At 44.9% G+C, this 17,959-nt stretch overlaps 1 protein-coding gene across 4 annotated transcripts in view; it reads right to left on the bottom strand.

Moving 5' to 3' along the window:
- The window catches only part of LOC147621920 (sphingosine kinase 1-like), a 90,826-nt gene that overhangs the window by 9,249 nt on the left and 63,618 nt on the right, over window positions 1–17,959 (bottom strand). For 2 of the 4 annotated variants that reach the window (XM_086822933.1, XM_086822935.1), the window contains exons 8-9: window positions 17,318–17,611; window positions 17,078–17,200 (exon numbers count right to left, since the gene is read on the bottom strand). In XM_086822933.1, the coding sequence (XP_086679059.1) occupies window positions 17,078–17,200; window positions 17,318–17,611 (417 nt within the window). The remainder of the gene's footprint in view (window positions 1–17,077; window positions 17,201–17,317; window positions 17,612–17,959) is intronic. The other 2 variants (XM_086822936.1, XM_086822934.1) reach the window with 2 other exon arrangements.

Below are 17,959 nucleotides of genomic sequence, written 5' to 3' on the forward strand. Positions count from 1 at the left end.
CTTAGCTAAGACTATGCTGCACTACCTTATTCACAAACAATCTTTGCAAGATTCCTATATTGTTTTTTTTTTAACGCTCGAGAATCGTTACATGTCATATATTGACGGGAATCCCTTTGTGATGGGTGCATAAATAGGGAGTCGAGAGGACTTTACCAATGCTTGAGGTAGGTAATGTTGTTTGAAGATGGGGTTTTAGCCTTAGAGCATTCACTGGCCACATGGCAAGCATTGAGCAAGGGGGATCAAGCAGAGTATGTGTATGTAACCCGAATTGAGCGATTACCATATTGGGTTAGAGGTATTGTGCATGTTCCAACAGCTTAGTCAAAGGATGGGAGGTGAATTGTGAAGGAGCCCTATGTACATCAAGCTATGAACTCTCTGTTTAATTGAAGCATTCAAGCAAACTTGGGCTGCAGACCTGTGTTTAGGGCAGAGTTTACCTGTAGACTAACATTGGTGAATTCAGTCATTATTCAATGCTAAAATTGCTGCACATCCTTTTGTTTTGCGCGCATTTTCTCTGCACAGCCCGTCAATTTGTTTTGCTTTGCAAGAAGCCTATTATTGATTTCAAGCCTAAGCCTTACAGGCTTTCTTGGAAGTCGCCCAATTTCCAAGCGGTGCCCATCTTGTATTGAGCACATAGAAAAAACAATAGCATCAAGGTATAAACAGTAGCCCTAAATATTCAACCCAAAGTTGATGACAACCTCTGTGCATGACAATCATTCCTTACAGGCTAGAACAGCAGCAAATTGAAAAACAAAAACCGAACATTGAAGCCTGCTCAACCCAAGAAGAGAAACTGCGATCTTCAAAAAACCTGAAAAGTAATCTTATATTTCTATTAAAAGGCTTCTACAAATGGCCACTTTGTCTGCATCTGTTAGAAGAACTTGGGAAGAAGCATGCAGGGAGATAGACACCATGATTGCTAACTCAGAGATGATGAAATTAAAAGAGAGAAAAATCCCACAGAAAGTGGCAAGTAGGAGAGAAAATGAAAGATACAAAACACTTCCATAAATGGGTAACCAGTTGTCAGTATCCATAACTAGCATGACTAACCAATTGTGTTTGACATCTTGCCTGCCTCTTCCCTTGGTTCGGATTGCTCCTCATCCAGGTTCAAGTTAGCCTTTTTCTTCGATTAGCATCATGGCTAATCATTCTCCCTCGGCCGGGCGAACCATTGTTTTTTCCGAAGCCGAGCTCGCGGTCCTCTACGCCGAAATAGAGAAAGACTCCAAAACGACCCTCATTGCCAGAATCTTTGGATCTCACCCGTCCCGTCTCCAAGCTCGCGATTGGGTCCTGGCGGCTCTGCCCTCCGACCTCGCTCCACACTTTCGAGATGTCAGGTTGCTTGGAAGAGGTTTCTTCCAAGTGGATTTTGATTCTGAGGATGCAGCCTCAGAGGTTTTGAAGGGCAGCCCTTTGCCATTGGGCCCGAGGAAGATATTCTTTCTTCCCTACTCCAACTATTTTGACCCTATTGAGGAAGACCGGAACCGTTTCCCGATTACTCTCAGATTCCTAGGTCTTCCTTGCGCATATTGGCCTATGTTAGAGGCCATCGGGTCTGCTTTTGGGCTGGTTCTTCAAGTGCCCCCCCTCCATGCCTTGCCAACATCTTCTGCCCAGGTGGTCACTGCCTCGGCGGATGCTGTCCCCAGGGTCATGGTTCTTGCCCGTGACATTGAGCTCTTTGAGGACTATGTTTTGCTTCCGGGCCCTTCAAGCCCTTTGAAGCAAAGTATGGAGATTGCAGGTAAACCCGATCAGTGCCGGGTTTGTCACCAACAGGATCACTTTGCTCGGGATTGCCCTCGGGCTCGAGGTCGCAAGAGGCCTCGTAAGCTTGCTTCTGAGGCACCACCTCCCTTGGTTCCTCCCCGTCCTTCAGTCCAATAAGTGTGGCGAGCTGTCTCTCACGCCTGCCCCCCTGGTGCAATTCATGGGAAGGCCTCCTCGGATCATGTACAGATAGATGATGTTTCTGGTCAGAGGGATGTGTCAGCTAATGCATCTTTGCAGAGAGATGATATCTCAGATCAGGATGATTTTGTTGAGTCCTCGTGTGCTTGCCGATGACGCTCTCCACGAGAAACAATGCCTCCACGGCCCTCAAGGGTTGAATTTTACAATGCTTTTAATTTTTTGATACAAACACTTACGAGGGTTTGCTAACATGTGGCTATGTGAGTAAGTGCGTGCGGAGCTATATTTTTGTTTGCCGTCGAGAATTGTACTTGCTTCCTTGTTACCGAGATTTTCTCGTCATCCGCTTCCTTCTTCACATGCAAGGAAAAGAACATGAATGTATTATGCCTTTATTTTCTTCCTTTACCCCTTTTTCCCTTTTGATTAAATGAAAGTGGTGATAGCTTCTTCTTTAATAATATTTTCTTTTTTTTTAAAGTAAAACTTAGAGAAAATGTATAATGTGAAGTTTATTTAGCTTAGAAAAAAGTATTATATAGAGATTATTTACTCTCTACTTGGAGGGGGCGATATGCAGGATGTTCAGTGCAGTGGGTATCATGTATTGCAAGATTTTCAGCATGATGCCATTGCCCTTGATGCCCCGCAGGGCGAACAGGTTTCTCGTACATATGCAGGTACTGTGCAGGGCCTCGTACAAGGGCATGTCAGTGGACTTTGCCCCGTGGATTTTCCCGTCCTCCAGCATTATGAGAGGCGTCCTCAAGCTGCTCATCGTCTTCTTAGATCGGGGGTCAAACCCTCTTCTCTTCCATGGGAATCGTCTCATGGAATGTTCAGGGCCTTGGAGGGCTTCCCACCCGTGGTAGGAAGCGCCTTCTGAAGGACCAGCTTCACCCTGCTGTTACAGGAGGGTCTATGGATGTACTTTTGTTGCAAGAACACAAATTGGATAGATCTCAGTGTGGCAAAACTGGTAAGATGCTTTCTGGCCACACCTTCTGGTCCTCGGCAGTTGGGACTAGAGGGGGTGTTTGCATTTCACTGGCAGCATCTGTTATGCCTCATGTTATTAAGCACGATGTTATCATCCCTGCTAGAGCACAGTGGATCTTGATCATGCATGAGGGTCAAAAATTGGGAATCTTGAATATCTATGCACCTAATGTGAGAGGTGAAAGGGTGGCCTTTTGGGACACCATTACAAATGCCATTCCCCAGGTTGATCATTGGATAGTGGGAGGAGATTTTAATATGGTTGAGGAACCTTCTGATAAGAAGGGTGGACGCGAAGGGGGTTTACACCCTTTGGAGCGAACCTCATGGGAGAGGTTCACGCTTTCCTTTTTTGGCAGGGATTACTGGACTGAGGATGATTTCCAGAGAAGGCCAAATTCCTTATGTTTCTCTTGGCATAACCGCAGAAGCAGGGATGAAAGCATCTTTGCACGTCTGGACAGGTTTTATGTGGATGATTGGTCCTTGGACAGAGGAGGCACCATTGCTATTATGCCTTGCACCACCAAATCCGATCATTGCCCCGTCGTTTTTGTGCCTCAAGGAGCCTGGGGCTCGCTCAGCCTCTCCCCGTGTCCATATCCCTGACTCTCTTTATCTAGATGTTGACATCTCCCTTGAGATCAGAGAGATATGGAGATCTTGTGTCGGTCTTGATCCTCGTCATAATATTGCGCTAGCTCTTGAGAGGACCAGCCATCATTATCATAGCACTCCCTTGTCCAAGAAGAAGGAGGCTCTGGACAAGGAGAGAGCTATTAGGTGTAGGATTGTTGCTCTTCAGAGGGAACATGAAAAGCATCCACATGCGTCTTGGATTACAGACCTCTTGACCACAGTTAGAGCAGAGCTGCAATTGGCCATGGACAGGAGGACTGAGTTCGCCTCTCATGCAAACGAGGCTTTTTGGACTCAGATGGGTGGCAAATGCAACAAAGAGTTTTTTTCAGCACACAGGCCTTCCCATAGCAGGGATTCTATGAGGTACTTGCAGGATTCACAAGGTGAGGTTCAGATTGAGCCTGATAAGGTGAGGGGTATTGCTTCAAATTTTTATCGGTCTTTGTTGACTGTAGAGGTGCCCTCTCCTCAAAGAGATGTGGCACGGCAGAAAGTTTGGGAGTGCATGCCCAGGCTCATTACAGATGTTATGTGTTCTTCTTTGGATGCCCCTTTCTCGAAGGATGAATTCCTTCATGCACTGCATGCTCTTTCCAATGGTTCATGCCCAGGGGATGATGGTCTTTCTCCCGCCTTCTTTATTCTTTTTTGGGATCATATTGGAGATGCTATCACCGTTGCCCTTCAGGAAATGTGGTTGTTGGGTATGATGCCTCCATACCTCACGGAGGGGTTGATTTACCTTATCCCCAAGGGTGGGAACAAGACTGGCATCAAGCAATGGAGGCCCATCACCCTCCTTGGATCTGCATATAAAATCTTAGCTATAAGGTTGCAGCTGATTCTCCAAAGGACTATCCATGATACTTGAATGGGTTCCTCCAAGGAAGGAGTATATTTGATAACATCTTTTCTTTCTGGGAAGCTGTCAAGTGGGCAAAGTCTAGTCAGCAGCCTCTTGCCATTCTTTTGCTTGATTTTGAAAAAGCTTATGACAGAGTGGATTGGGATTTTTTGGAGGGCACTATGGCACACATGGGGTTTTCCCAAAACTGGATCAGAGGGGTGTCTTGCCTATACAGGGAAGCTCATAGCACTGTTTTAGCCTGTGGGGGGCGCGGTGAGCGTTTTCAGATTTCCCGTTCTCTGAGGCAGGGCTGTCCCCTCGCCCCTTTACTGTACCTCAATGTAGCTGAGGCTATGAGCAGGTTTCTTTGGGCTGCCCCTGGTGTTGTGGGTCTCAGGCTGCCTTTATGCACGAAGGAAGAGTTTTTGGACTCTGAGTTAGCAGATGATACAGCGTTGTTCCTTGAGGCTTCACATGCTTGTTTATGTGCTTTCCGGACAGCCTTGGAGGCCTTTTGTTTGGCAGCAGGAGCTACTATCAATTGGCATAAGTCAGTTGGTTTTTGGATCAGTGATTCTCCTCTTGCACATTGGGGTACAGATGTTGGTTTTACTTGGATAGAGAGAAGATGCTCTGCCAGATACCTTGGTTGTCAGGTGGGCGTTGACATCTCCCGTGCACCACAGTTTGCTAGCATTAAAAGCAAACGTCATCATTGGAGTAGTAGGAAGCTCGACTTGGCCTCTAGAGCTTTGGTGGTTATTAGAGGCTTTCTTCCAGGCACTGAGCCATGGAAGGACTTTCTCATGCAACAGATCACGAAGAGTGTCCTTGTTCGCGGAGGTGACTAGACTCTCAGCTCACGCTTTATTTTTTCGGATGCAGTTCACCGCTCCCCTTCATCCCCCCTGGTTAGGTCCCTCCTACGGGACTAGGACTGCCTGAGGAGTTTTTGGGTACACACCCCCCTGCGTTCAACGGCGGAAGTTAACTGGTAGCCCATTCTATGGAATGATTTGATCTTCGATGTGCATGGTAGGCCTCTTGGGGCAGCTATGCATATTCTTTGGGCTGGCTGGGAGACCCTATGCCCCACAGTGCTGGCTTGGAAGAGGCTTCAGAGCCTCACCGAGGTACAAAGATTGGATTTCACGCAGCATTTGAGAGGCTCTAGTCGGAGGATTGCACAGATTGATGCAGCCATTCCCAACTACTGGATTACTGGATCTTTCTTGGAAGGCCGTCTTCATTCTTGGTTTGGGGTTTTTTCTGGGACAGGTGTTCCTCTTCAAGTTATGGGTCTCCCCTTGTCGAGGGAGGATGATGTACCGGTCTTTTTTTCTGTACAGGATGGATGGCAGCTGAAGAGATGTGACGTGCAAGACCTTATTGAGGTTTGGTGGAGATTGTGGCATTCTTATAGGAAGCCACAGATTTCCTCCTTTATCTGGGTTTCTCTTCATGGTGGTCTGGCCACCAATCAGTGGAGGTCTGTTACTGGTGCTTGCCCAGCATGCCCTAGACGTGCAGGAGTTTCGGAGTTAGCTTACCATTGTTTATGGGAATGCAGGGAAGCACAGAGGGTTTGTTCTGCGATTGCACACCTCTTTGGTAGGATTAAGAGGGATGCTATCATTTCTTTTGGTTCTATCATTTGGTTGACACAGTCTGGGCCTCAGCTGAGATTCGAGGGGACTGACAGGAGCTTGGCCATTATGGTTAGGCAAGGAGTTGCTCGGCAATGTTGTTTTCAGGATTTGCCACTTTCACACTTTGTCCCTCCGACACAGAGGTTAGACAGCTCTTGGGAGATTATTGCTAGCATCTCAACCTGGAATATTTGGAAGGCTAGATGCACCGAGGCCATTGAGGGTACTCCCGTTCTTGTTTCTTAGTGTCTTTGCAAGATTTGGAGTGATATTATTCACACCATTATGGCTACCTGGGCCAGAATCCAGGGATCTTCGAGGGCTGCGGAGAGGAAGCGCGGCCAGTTTATGAGAGAGTGGGACATTGGTATCTTTTTCACATCCTCTCATTCGGGATCCTATTGGCAGCACAGGGCTCCTGATTGGTTGAGATCTCCACCTTGCTTGGTGTGAAATTTCCATTTTGTAAAATTTTTTCATACTTAATAGAAGTCTCCTTTCTGGAAAAAAAAATAAAATTTGTGTTTGACATTGTTTGAAGTGCAATACGAGATAATTGTTGCCTCTTAAGGAAAGTTTATCAAGATATTGAAAGAAACACTAATGAAGGAGTCTCCTACACCTGAAGCCTCAACTTCGAGGCCTAGAAAGAAAAGAAAGATGGTATTAAAGCGTCTACTAAAGACCCAAAAGGTCTATGAGGCCAAAAGATAATACATGTGATCCATGAGTAAACCAAATGTTCCAAAACATAGAAAGGAAAAAAATAATACTAGTACATCTACCAAAAAACAGCTCATGTACTATGCGAGCCCTATATGTACAACAAAATAGGCTCGAAATAGGCAAATCCCATCATGTATTATCCTCCCCATGGACACAGCACAAAGTATCAATGTCCACCATCAGAGCCTCTCTATCACACGTCACAAACCTGAAGCTAACCGGAAGAGGCCCTGAATCTCTAGGGACAGGGATGTCTACTTCTTTGGAATGTGTCTATACAAGAGAGTCTGCCAGCAGGCACTACAGGAACTTGAAGCCTCCTATTTTTTATGGAGAGAAAATAAGATACCACTCACAAGAAAGTGGCTCAAGCGAGTATTTCGCCCAGCACTATAAGTAGTGATTGAGCATGGAGGAATCCAATTGTCAATGGTTGCCTAGGAGGAGTTCGACACAAGCAATGTACAAAGAGTTCTTGCCTATAAATGAATAGGTTCACGCTTGGACCGCCTTGTATAAATACGAAACAAAGTGCAAAACTCTAAACCAATACATCACTTCTTATAGGGAAATTATACTCAAGGTTAAGGCATATACGTTTTCTAGAAGGTAGGAGCTTAGAATCTTATTATCAACTACATGTTTTGAGAGTCCCTTGAGACTCTTTAGGAAGCCATAAAGAAGGCCCATATCTTTTTTGATACTTGGCCCAAGCAAGTCAAAAATTTCCAATAAAGGAAAGAGCAGCTTTAAATGAACTGAAAGTGTCAGCTCTTTCATCCAAGGATTTTCAAAAAACCAAAGAAAAAGGCCTTTGTTTTAGATGAATGAGTCCAAAGTACTCCACTTTTAAGTGCCCTAAGAAAAAAGAGAGGGTGCTAAAAGGTAAACTGCAAATAAAAAGGTTTACCTCAAGGATAGCACACGTGTGCTTATAATCCATTTCATGGGAGTCTACATTCCAACTCCATGACTTATGACAATGCAAAGCAAGATAAGGGCCAGCGTGTCAAGAACATGGTGAATGATAGTGCGGCACACCTATTAAACTATGCATTAGTCAAGATGGTGAAGTTCCGGTGCTCACAATTGGCAAAGGGCACAATAACGAGGTGTGGGATACCATGATAAATGGTATTGAGGTGTCTTTGATAAAGGACACAGATAAGGAAGAACATTCCTTGTAGAGAAGTTACTTAAATAATTCAATTTCTTTTGAGTTTGAAAGAATAAAGTTCAGCTCCGAGCCAAACATGATGTTCCAAATTCACCTCTTATATGCATGATGAAGCTAGAGCATCTGATGGATTCTAAGGATATTGAGGTAATTATTTGTGACCTTATTTATTGTGATGGTTTTCTTTGCTATTGAGAGTTATTTCACTAAATTTCAAATTTAAAACATGCCTTCAAAGCTTCTTTTCTTGAAGATTTGCTTGATGGATTGTGTTCTAGGAGAGACATAGATCATTATATAGATCTAGTACATGGTAGTGCACATGTTTTTAGAAATCATAATAGGCTTACCAAAGTAGAACAAGAGGATATGGAGAACAAGAGGATATGGAGAACAAGAGGATATGGAGAGACAACTGGCTGAATATTTAAAGAAAGGTCAAATTCAACCTAGTATCTCTCCTTGGGCTTTGTTGGTATTCTAGTGAACAAAAAGGGGTCTGTGTGTAGACTATTGCTTTCTAAACAATTAAGAATATATACTATATGCTTTCTATTAATGATCTTCTTGAGTAGCTTTATTTCGACAATAGATCATCGATCTTAGTACGCAAACCAGCTTTAGAACTTGAGCAAAGACATTTCAAGTCAATCATGTTGTTTGGTTTGACCAGTGCACCAACCACATTTGTGCCAACCAACAATAGTGTCTTGAGGTTCTTCTTAGGGAAATTTGTGGATGTGCTCTTAGACCATATCATGATCTTTTTTCCCCCCAAGAAAGAGATCCTTCTACTAGTTATTGGGTGTTGGACTCACACACTCACACACAAACCTGCACATTAGGGTTAGGTGCAGGGTAGAGAAGCTCACACAAAGAAATGAGAGAGAGAGAGAGAGCCAAAAGTGTGGTATCCACAAAATGCAAGTCAACCCTTGCATGTGTGCCACATCCATATAATATAGAAGTACAAAATATTATATGTTAAGAGTGTCCTTTCACACTTGATGTCCAAGGGGAAAAACCACATGGGAAAAAGTGCCCTTGGTTAAGCCCTGTTCACACATAGCACTACCATAAGTGAGCATATGCCTACAAATCCCCCTGTAGTAGTGGAAGTGTGAAACTGTACAAGGTAGCAGATCACTCTCTGTATGAGAGTAAGCCCAAAGCTTTGCGGAAAGCCTTAAACTTTTCTCGAGGTAAAGCCTTTGTGAATAGATCTGCAACATTATCCTGTGTAGGGCAATAAGATAAACTGATCTCCCCTGCATGTAGCCTCTCTTTGACATAGTGATAATGAATCTCTATGTGCTTGGTACGTGCATGAAATACTGGATTTCGTGCCACGGCCATAGCACTCTCGCTATCAGTGAGAATGGTGGTGGGTGTCTGCTGACACTCACGAAGATCAGCCAATAGTCTCCTCAACCATACACAATCTACTGTAGCTGTAAAGACTGCCCTGTACTCAGCCTCACAAGTCGATGTAGCAACAGTGGGTTGCTTTTTACTCGACCAAGATATGCATGAGCTGCCAAGAAAAAAACAATTCCCACTGGTGGATTGCCTGGTATCATAATCACCAGCCCAATCTGAATCACTGTATGCATAAAGCTGCAAGCTGCCCCCCCTGGGATAGAACAAACCAAGATCCAGGGTACCCTTAAGATAACGAAAGATGCGTTTGACTACTTGCCAATGCTTAGTGCCTGGGTTGTGCATGAATTTGCTCAACAAAGACACTCCAAAAAATATGTCTGGCCTCGTGTTACACAAGTAAATGAGGCATCCCACTGCTTGGTTGTAAATGCCGGCCTCAAAAGGCTCTCCAATATCATGCATAGTAAGCCGTACACCTGGTTCTACCGGAGTAGAAATGGGCTTACATTCATCCATGTGAAACCTTTTTAGCAAACTTTTTATGTACTTAGTTTGCTGCATAACAATGCCATCATCTGTATGCATAAACTGTATGCCGAGATAGTAGTGTAAAGGCCCCAAATCTGACATATCAAATTCAGCTTTCAAATCAGCTTTGAGATCTGAAATTTGTGCTTTGCTTGTACCTGTAATGAGCATGTCATCTACATACAAGATGACTATGAGAATATCGGCATTGGTTTTCTTCACATATAATGTGCTTTCAGCTGGACTATTTTCATAATCCCTTTTGTTTTTGAGTTATTTGAGTGCAAAGTGGGCACTTGACTGTTTTTTACAGTTTTATGTTGAAAACATAATGCAAGACATATCAGTGTCTGAAGCACCTGGTGTGTCACTAGTGCATGTGACCAAAAAGTGTACTCTTCCTGGATTACATTAGCTGATTGCTGTGCTTTGTCATCCGAAGAGTCTGCTACTGCATTGCTTGCTTCTTTCTTTTTCTCTTTTGCAATCCGCTTCCTACATTCACTGATGTAGTGTCCAGGCTTATGGCAGTAGTGACATTTGCCCTTCTTTTTGGGCTTGTTTGCATCCCCTTTGTCAGATTTTTCACCACTAGAAGAGGGCTGTCCATGACCAGCCTTGCTAGACTGTTGTCCCCCATGCTTAAAGCTCTTTGCTTTACCCTTATCCTTGGCTGTAAATGCCTTTTCTCCACCACGGTTGCTCGATAAGTTTGCTCTTGTTTGCTCTTCCTGCAAGAGTAAACCCACGAGCTCTTCAAAAGTGACGGGATCACCACCTCCTCTCATTGAGAGGTTGAGAGAGGTGTGAAAGCCCAAGTAGGAAGGCGGTAAAGAATGAAGAGTGTTGGTGACCATCTGTCTGTCTGGGATAACCTCATCAATGTTTAGCAATTGTTCCTGCAAATCTTTCACTTTGGTGAGATGATCTGCCATAGAGTCACCCTCATCCATAGAAAGAAGATCCAATTGCCTCTTCAAGTAGGCAACTCTTGCCTCGTTGCGTACCTGATACATTGCTTCCAATGTGTCCCATGCAAGCTTCGATGTCTTGCATGAACGAATGTGCGGAATAATAGTCCTTTTCACTGAAAGGGCTATCAATGACATGGTCTGTGCATCTCTAGAGTCCCATCTCTTCTGCTCTTGTGTGGGAGCAGGATCTACATCAGGAGCTCTTTGAGCACCTCCCCTTTGAGGCGTGGCTAGTTGAATGGTATGTGGGCATGTGTCATCACCACACACGATGCCCCAAAGCCCTTTGGCTATCAGCAAATTACGGATCATAAAACTCCAGAGGGAGTAGTTAGATCCATCCAGCTTGTCCTCCTGGGTGAGCACACCAAATACATCTGTAGCATTCTGTGCCATGTCAACAAAATATATCTGCAAGCAAACCAAGCACCAATGTGCACTGCCAGGCAACCAAATGTCCTGTGCAAATGTATGCCTGCAAACCAAAGCAAGTGTAAACCTGCACCAAATTGTCCAATTACACACAATCTGTATACATACGCGACAAATCGCAGCTGTAATGCCCAATTACATGCTCCAATCTGAAAATCCCCAATTTTTATGCACTCCAATCGCTTCAATGTGCATCTAATTGGCCAATTTTCACAAAAGTCCCAAATTTCTGCAAATGTAAGAGGTTCAATTTGCCAATGTTGACCTCAATTTTGAAAACCCCCAAATTTCTGCAAATAGGAGAGGTTCAATTTGCTGATTTTGACCTCAATTTCAAAAACCCCCAAATTGCAGGCAAAGCAAAATGCCCAATTTTTTTCAATTTGTCCTGAAATTGGTAAATTCCCCAAATTAGACCTGCAATTTTCCTGTGAATTTGATTTGCACAGAAGTGTGCTAAATCTGCATATGACCTGCACTGGAATGGCTGCAAAATATTGTATTTGTATTTGACCCAAAATGTGCACAGAGAAATACCTTCCTGCAAGGGTAGCAGGCTTGGAGCAGACAATCTAATAGAGTTCACAGCGAGAGCCGGTGGAGCTGTGCAGAGCTGCAGGTGTCGAGGAGGGCAGAGCTGCAGACGGTTGCAGTCGTTGCAGGTGGAGGGCAGAGCTGCAGACGGTTGCAGTCGTTGCAGGTGGAGGCGTTGGAGGGAGTGTTGCAGGGCGGCGGTTGGCTGTGCGCAGCTGACGGGCCAGTCATAGGCGAGCAGCAGGCAGACGTGCAGGGAGGCCTGGAACGATGAGGAGGTGTCGGACCCAGCTGCAGGTGTCGAGCGAGCAGGTTAGAAGCGGAAGCCGCTGTAGTCGCTGGCGGGAGCGAGCCGAAACGGAACGTCGAGCAGGTTGGCGTTGGGCGACGGCGGTTGGGGTGCGGAGGAGGATGGACGTGAACGGGACGGAGGGGCGACACCGAGTGCACGGAACACACCATTGGAGTAGCGCCGGCGGAACGGGACAGCAACGCGAACGGGCGACGGTGAGCAGGGCAGTCGTCGCGAGGAGACGGCCGGAACGGAGGGGCGACGTGTGGACCGTTGACGGCTCAGGCCGGAACAGAGTCAACGGAGGCATAGACTGGCCGGAACGGAGTCGACGGTGGGCACCAACGGACGGACGGACGGCGCACCTGGCCGGAGGCTTTGCTGGGACGCCGGCTGCAGAGGAGGTGCCGCCCGGGAGGCTGGGCGGAGGTGGTGGGCTCCCCACTAGTGCCGCCCGTTCTTGGCGGCCGAACGGTGGAGCAGTGAACGGAACTGGCGGACGGAAACCACGGACGGACGGCGACGGAAATCCACAGTCGACGGAAAAACACAGCGTCGACGGAATTTCGCAGTTTTTTCTGTGGATTCTGCACAGTCACTACTCTAGGGCCAGCTCCCAACTCTGATACCAAATGTTGGGTGTTGGACTCACACACTCACACACACAAACCTGCACATTAGGGTTAGGTGCAGGGTAGAGAAGCTCACACAAAGAAATGAGAGAGAGAGAGAGAGAGAGAGAGAGAGAGAGAGAGAGCCAAAAGTGTGGTATCCACAAAATGCAAGTCAACCCTTGCATGTGTGCCACATCCATATAATATAGAAGTACAAAATATTATATGTTAAGAGTGTCCTTTCACACTTGATGTCCAAGGGGAAAAACCACATGGGAAAAAGTGCCCTTGGTTAAGCCCTATTCACACATAGCACTACCATAAGTGAGCATATGCCTACACTAGTTACCAAACAAAATAGCCATGCTAGCAAACTATGTTGCCACCTCTAAAAGAGGACCGGGGCCATACACAGTGCAACGGGGCTCAGTTGCATGACTATGTCTGATGCTACACGCAAATCAAACTCAACCCGGTAGTATCAACGGCCCAGAGCATGTATATCAATGATCTTTCCGAGCTCCCCGCCTGCAAAAGATCCCTATGCTGTCCACGCACCGGGCAGCTACAAACTAGCTCATAGACCAATGTGGAGGCCTCAAGGAAGGCGATTGTCGCTGCGAGGAGCTAGAGGTCAGCTTCAAAAAAAGATGGGCAAGGAGAAGCAGCCTCAATTGGGGTTGTCAGAGCGTCTGCCATGGAGTCCTCCTGAGGGCAAAGACCAAAGTCCGTGACAACGTGCCACAAAAGGAAACAAGCCCTTGCCTTCACAAGAGGTGCAAGAACCGGGGGAGCAAGGAGATGGTGCGGGAGCTGCGAATCACGAGGAAAAGGGTTGGACGAAAGGAGAGGCCAAGGCGGGGGCAGCATAGGGCCAAGGTGTGACAAGAAGGAAGAGGCGGCAGAAAGAGGGATGTGGACAAGGGAAGGAGGAGGCGTCAAAAGGAAGAAAAGAAGGCAGAGGAGCAAGCGATGACCGCCCCCCGAAAGGGGAAAAGAAGCACAGGGGGGCCTGATGGAGGCGGATGGTGAGGGCCAGGCGGCAGCAAGGAATGGATGGTGAAAGCAGGACGGGGGCACAGACTACAACGAGGGGATGGGGCAAGGGGCGCACGAACACAGGCAAGGGGGGAGTCTCCAGCTCAAGCGCGTATCCGCCCATCTTGATCTTGTTTTACACTTGGTTGCTTTCAAAAGGCTTGTCGAAGATGTACGATATCATGATCTTAAGTCATGTACGATATCATGAGCTTGAGTCTAAGTGTAGCTTCTTTGTAAAAGAAGTGAGGCATATTCAACATATTACACCCCAGCAAGCAACCAAAAATGTTCCTAGGGCCATTCTCCACTCCCTTGTGTCAACTAGCGGTAAATTTTAGAATGGTCCAAGGGTTAATTTGTACATGTGCATGCATAAAACATCAAGAATGTAGATGGTAGAATGAGCCTAGGGCCATGCACGCACAATGTGTTTTGGAATGGCCCTATGGCCATTCCACCTGGAGTTACTTTTAAGTGATGACACCCCAAGAATGTTCAAGAATTCTTTTCTATGCCTGATTTGTGAAGGTTTAAACGTGAAGATAATTGTCGTGATTACAAATCAACTTAAAGAGGAAGGAAAAGCCTTCACCTAGGAAGCATCACAAAAGTGAATCAGCAAGAAGATTAACTTAATCATAGCTACCGCTCCTATGTTGAATTTGTAGACCCACGTGATTATTTGTCATTAAAATTGATACAAGTAATTATGGTATAGCATCAGTCTTACAAAAAAGTAAAGCTAGTTGCTTTTGTCTCGCTCACAATAATATAATATGATAATGCTTATGAGAAGAGCAATTTGCTTTGATTTATGCTTTTAAGAAGTACTCATTATTTATATGAAGCTAAGTTTGAAATTGTAACTGATCATGAAAGTATCAAATGGAATCGTAGTCACCTAGACAGAAACATCCACTGTTTCAAGTAAGTCGTTTCAGAAGAAAACTTAGTGATGAATATAATTTGGTAGATGATGAAATTTGAGACTATAGAACTACTTAAGTCATCCACAGAAACCAAAAACAATTTCTTTGTTGAATAAGTTGGATATTATATGGTTACAACCATAGTCCATTCTCATGCATCTATTTTTTACAAAAATAGAAGCTAGTCTGATCTCCTATAATAGAGTTACTTTCTTCTTGTGGGTCATGCAATACTCTCCAAGACGTAGCTCTTCAAGCTTTTTGAGCTATTTATTTCTTCTTCGTTTATAGCATTCTTGATGTGAGGAAAGGATGTACTCAACATAGTAAATACAATTCAAAGAAGAAATTCCCTGTTGTTTTGAGGAGACAAACTTTTTTTAGGGAAGAAGTATTTCATGTCTTATTCTCAAGAAGCAAGTGTATAAATAGGGAGTCTAACCCTCCCCCTGAATGAGATAGCCGTCTCCTCATAGAGCGGCCAGCCGGAGGGGAAGTGCATCTTTCTCCACCTTTTGATTACTTGATCCCTGCCCCGTACATGGAGGCAAGTTTGTATCTAGCCCTTCGTGGTTGTATTTAGCCCCTCATGGCTGTTTTTCATTAACTAATAGAAGGATCTTTTCCCCTGAAAAAAAAAAATAGGGAGTCTAAAGGGCTTAACGAATGCATGAGATGGCCAACGTGTAGACATTAGTTGTATGAAGCTGTAAGGCCCAGAAAGGAGGTTTTAGCCAGCACTTATTTGCCACATGGTAAGCATTGGCAAAGAGGAATTAAGCCCAGCACGTGAATGTAGCCCAAATTGAGGGATGACAATATTGGGCTAGAGGTATCATGCACGCAGGCGCTTAGACAAAGTATAAGAGGTGAATTGTGAAGAAGCCTTCTATGCATCAAGCCATGGACTGTGTGTGTGAGAGAGAGAGAGATTGAAGCATCATGCAATCAGGCTGAATTAAGGTTAATTAGGGCTGCATACTTATGTTTAGGACTGAAAGCTGCAGGTAGAAAAACAAACAATATACCGTCGACAACGTGAGAGAATCATCAAATCCTCAATTGTTAAACTCTCTCTTCCCCTTGACAGGCTGCAGTACATACATACATACATACATACACATGCATATAAATGCATACTGAAAGCGGTTTATTGGGATAGTCCATTCTATTGTAGTATCAAGAGTGAGTTCATGCAAAGTCATCCACCTTGAGATGTGAGTATACTGAGAAACTTCACTCCTTACACCAGGTCACGGATGTTATTCAAATGCTTTTTTTGTTCTGAATGACTATGCATTTAATTGAGATCTTTAGCAAGGCCAAGCTTGTTTCAGTTGTATCAAAGCCAAGGTTCCATTTGAAAGAGTGGAACCATCTCGCTTCAAACACCAGTCTTTATTTGTGCATTCAGCAAGCAGCCCTGAGCTCGCAGCTAAGAAGCAGGGCAACTTAAGCAGCTGAGTGATCTCATTTTTTTGGGACCATTGGATGCAAGAAAACTTCCTTAGTGTGATGAGGATGATCCCAGGTTGGTTGATGATTCTTGCCTTCACAAGGTGTTCCGTTTTTAGCAGGTTTTTGCACTAGTACGAACACAAAGACCCAAGGACAATTTACAGGCTACCAAAAGCACCAGGCCATATGGTTTGCTCTGCTGAAAGCTATAACCAAAGGCACTTCCAAGCACCTGGTAGATGAGGGGCAACAGCCTGACCAGGGCGGACAGCAAACTTATGTGGCCCCAGGTCAGGACGGCTCAAATGCCTACTGACAGCAGCTCCCCTATTATGTGACACTTCTTACTCCTAAGGTGACCTTATATATTGTGTGCATAATGCCCAGTGGACTGGGCCTGAATCAGTCAAAAAGTGGACAAGAAATTTTATATAAACCTCGCGGGCTTCCCAGCAGCATCTGGGCCATTTGCTCCCATAATTGTACTGTCTTCGGGTGGGAGACCAAGCCATCTTTAGGTAGACACTCAAAAAACTGCTACAAAAGGATCTACTGATGAAAAAATATAGATATTCAGCCAGGGTTCCTAGACCACCTGTTGCATATACGTATGGGACATAGCCTAGCTCAAAAAAAATATTTAAACATACTCCCCAAGACAGAGGGAGGTGGGCATCTCACTTGGGTGCCCTCCAGCAATGCACTAAGGTGTCGAGGCCACAAGGGAGTGCATGATTTTTGATCTCACATAGATGACCTAAAGAGGTGGGGTACTGCCAAAAGGTGTCTAGGCCACAAGGGAGTGTATGATTTTTAGCCTCAAATAGATGACCAAATGAAAGGAAGAAACCATGAAGGCGCAATGTGCACTGTTGACTTGTATCAAGAACAAATAAATCACCAACCTTTAAATACTCCACGTGCTTTGACTTGACATGACTTCCATCACTTAACTTGAGAAATAAGGGCAACAATACCCACCATGGGCAATCCTTGATGATGATCAAGTCAAGAAACCCATCTGCAAACTGCAAATCCGTGGATATTTGGAAACCATAGAAAGCTAGCTCGTGTATGTCAAGATTTCATGGCCAACTCTAGAATCTACAACAAAGCAGATCACAAGGATATTATAAACTATTTACCGTTGCTGATGGAGCCGCCAGAACACTCTCTGAAGCCCAAGGAACGTTTTGAAGCCACACAAGCACAAAGTTCCCTTGAATGGATCTCCACTCACTTTTTTCTGGTACTAACATGGGTCCCATGTACCCTGTCTTGTGCCAGCTTTCATCACCACCAGCACTAATATCGGCACTCTCTGTCATAAATAGCTCTGACTCCCCATTGACAAATTCACCTGAACCTTCATAGCCAGGGGCAGGAACATAGGCTAGACTTCCATGGTACTTCCGCAACCCTAGAATGCGAATCAAGCCCTGAAAAAGAAGCAACTACCATCATATATTTGTGAAAAAATAAAACTTTTCATTTAAAATTCTATAAAACGAAAGAAACAGATGCCGAAAGAATACAAACGAGTGTCTAAAAACCTGCCTTTAATAACAAGAAACCATAGTACTGGCATCTTGTTCAGGGAAAAGTATGATGAGCTTTGATCATCTTACAACTTACGCCCGTGTTCATCCCCTAACCAAAGGGTAGCAGTTTTGAGCAGATGCATGGGTTACTGGAGGTGCCTTCGTTATGGCTGAGCAGCATATAAATATAAAAAGAGAAAGAAAAGCAAGTGTTTACTCATCATAGCGAGCTGCCTGGGAGGACTT

This window comes from Cibotium barometz, chromosome 29, assembly GCF_041138505.1.
Source record: "Cibotium barometz isolate CiBa-2024 chromosome 29, ASM4113850v1, whole genome shotgun sequence".
NCBI classification, from domain to species: domain Eukaryota; kingdom Viridiplantae; phylum Streptophyta; class Polypodiopsida; order Cyatheales; family Cibotiaceae; genus Cibotium; species Cibotium barometz.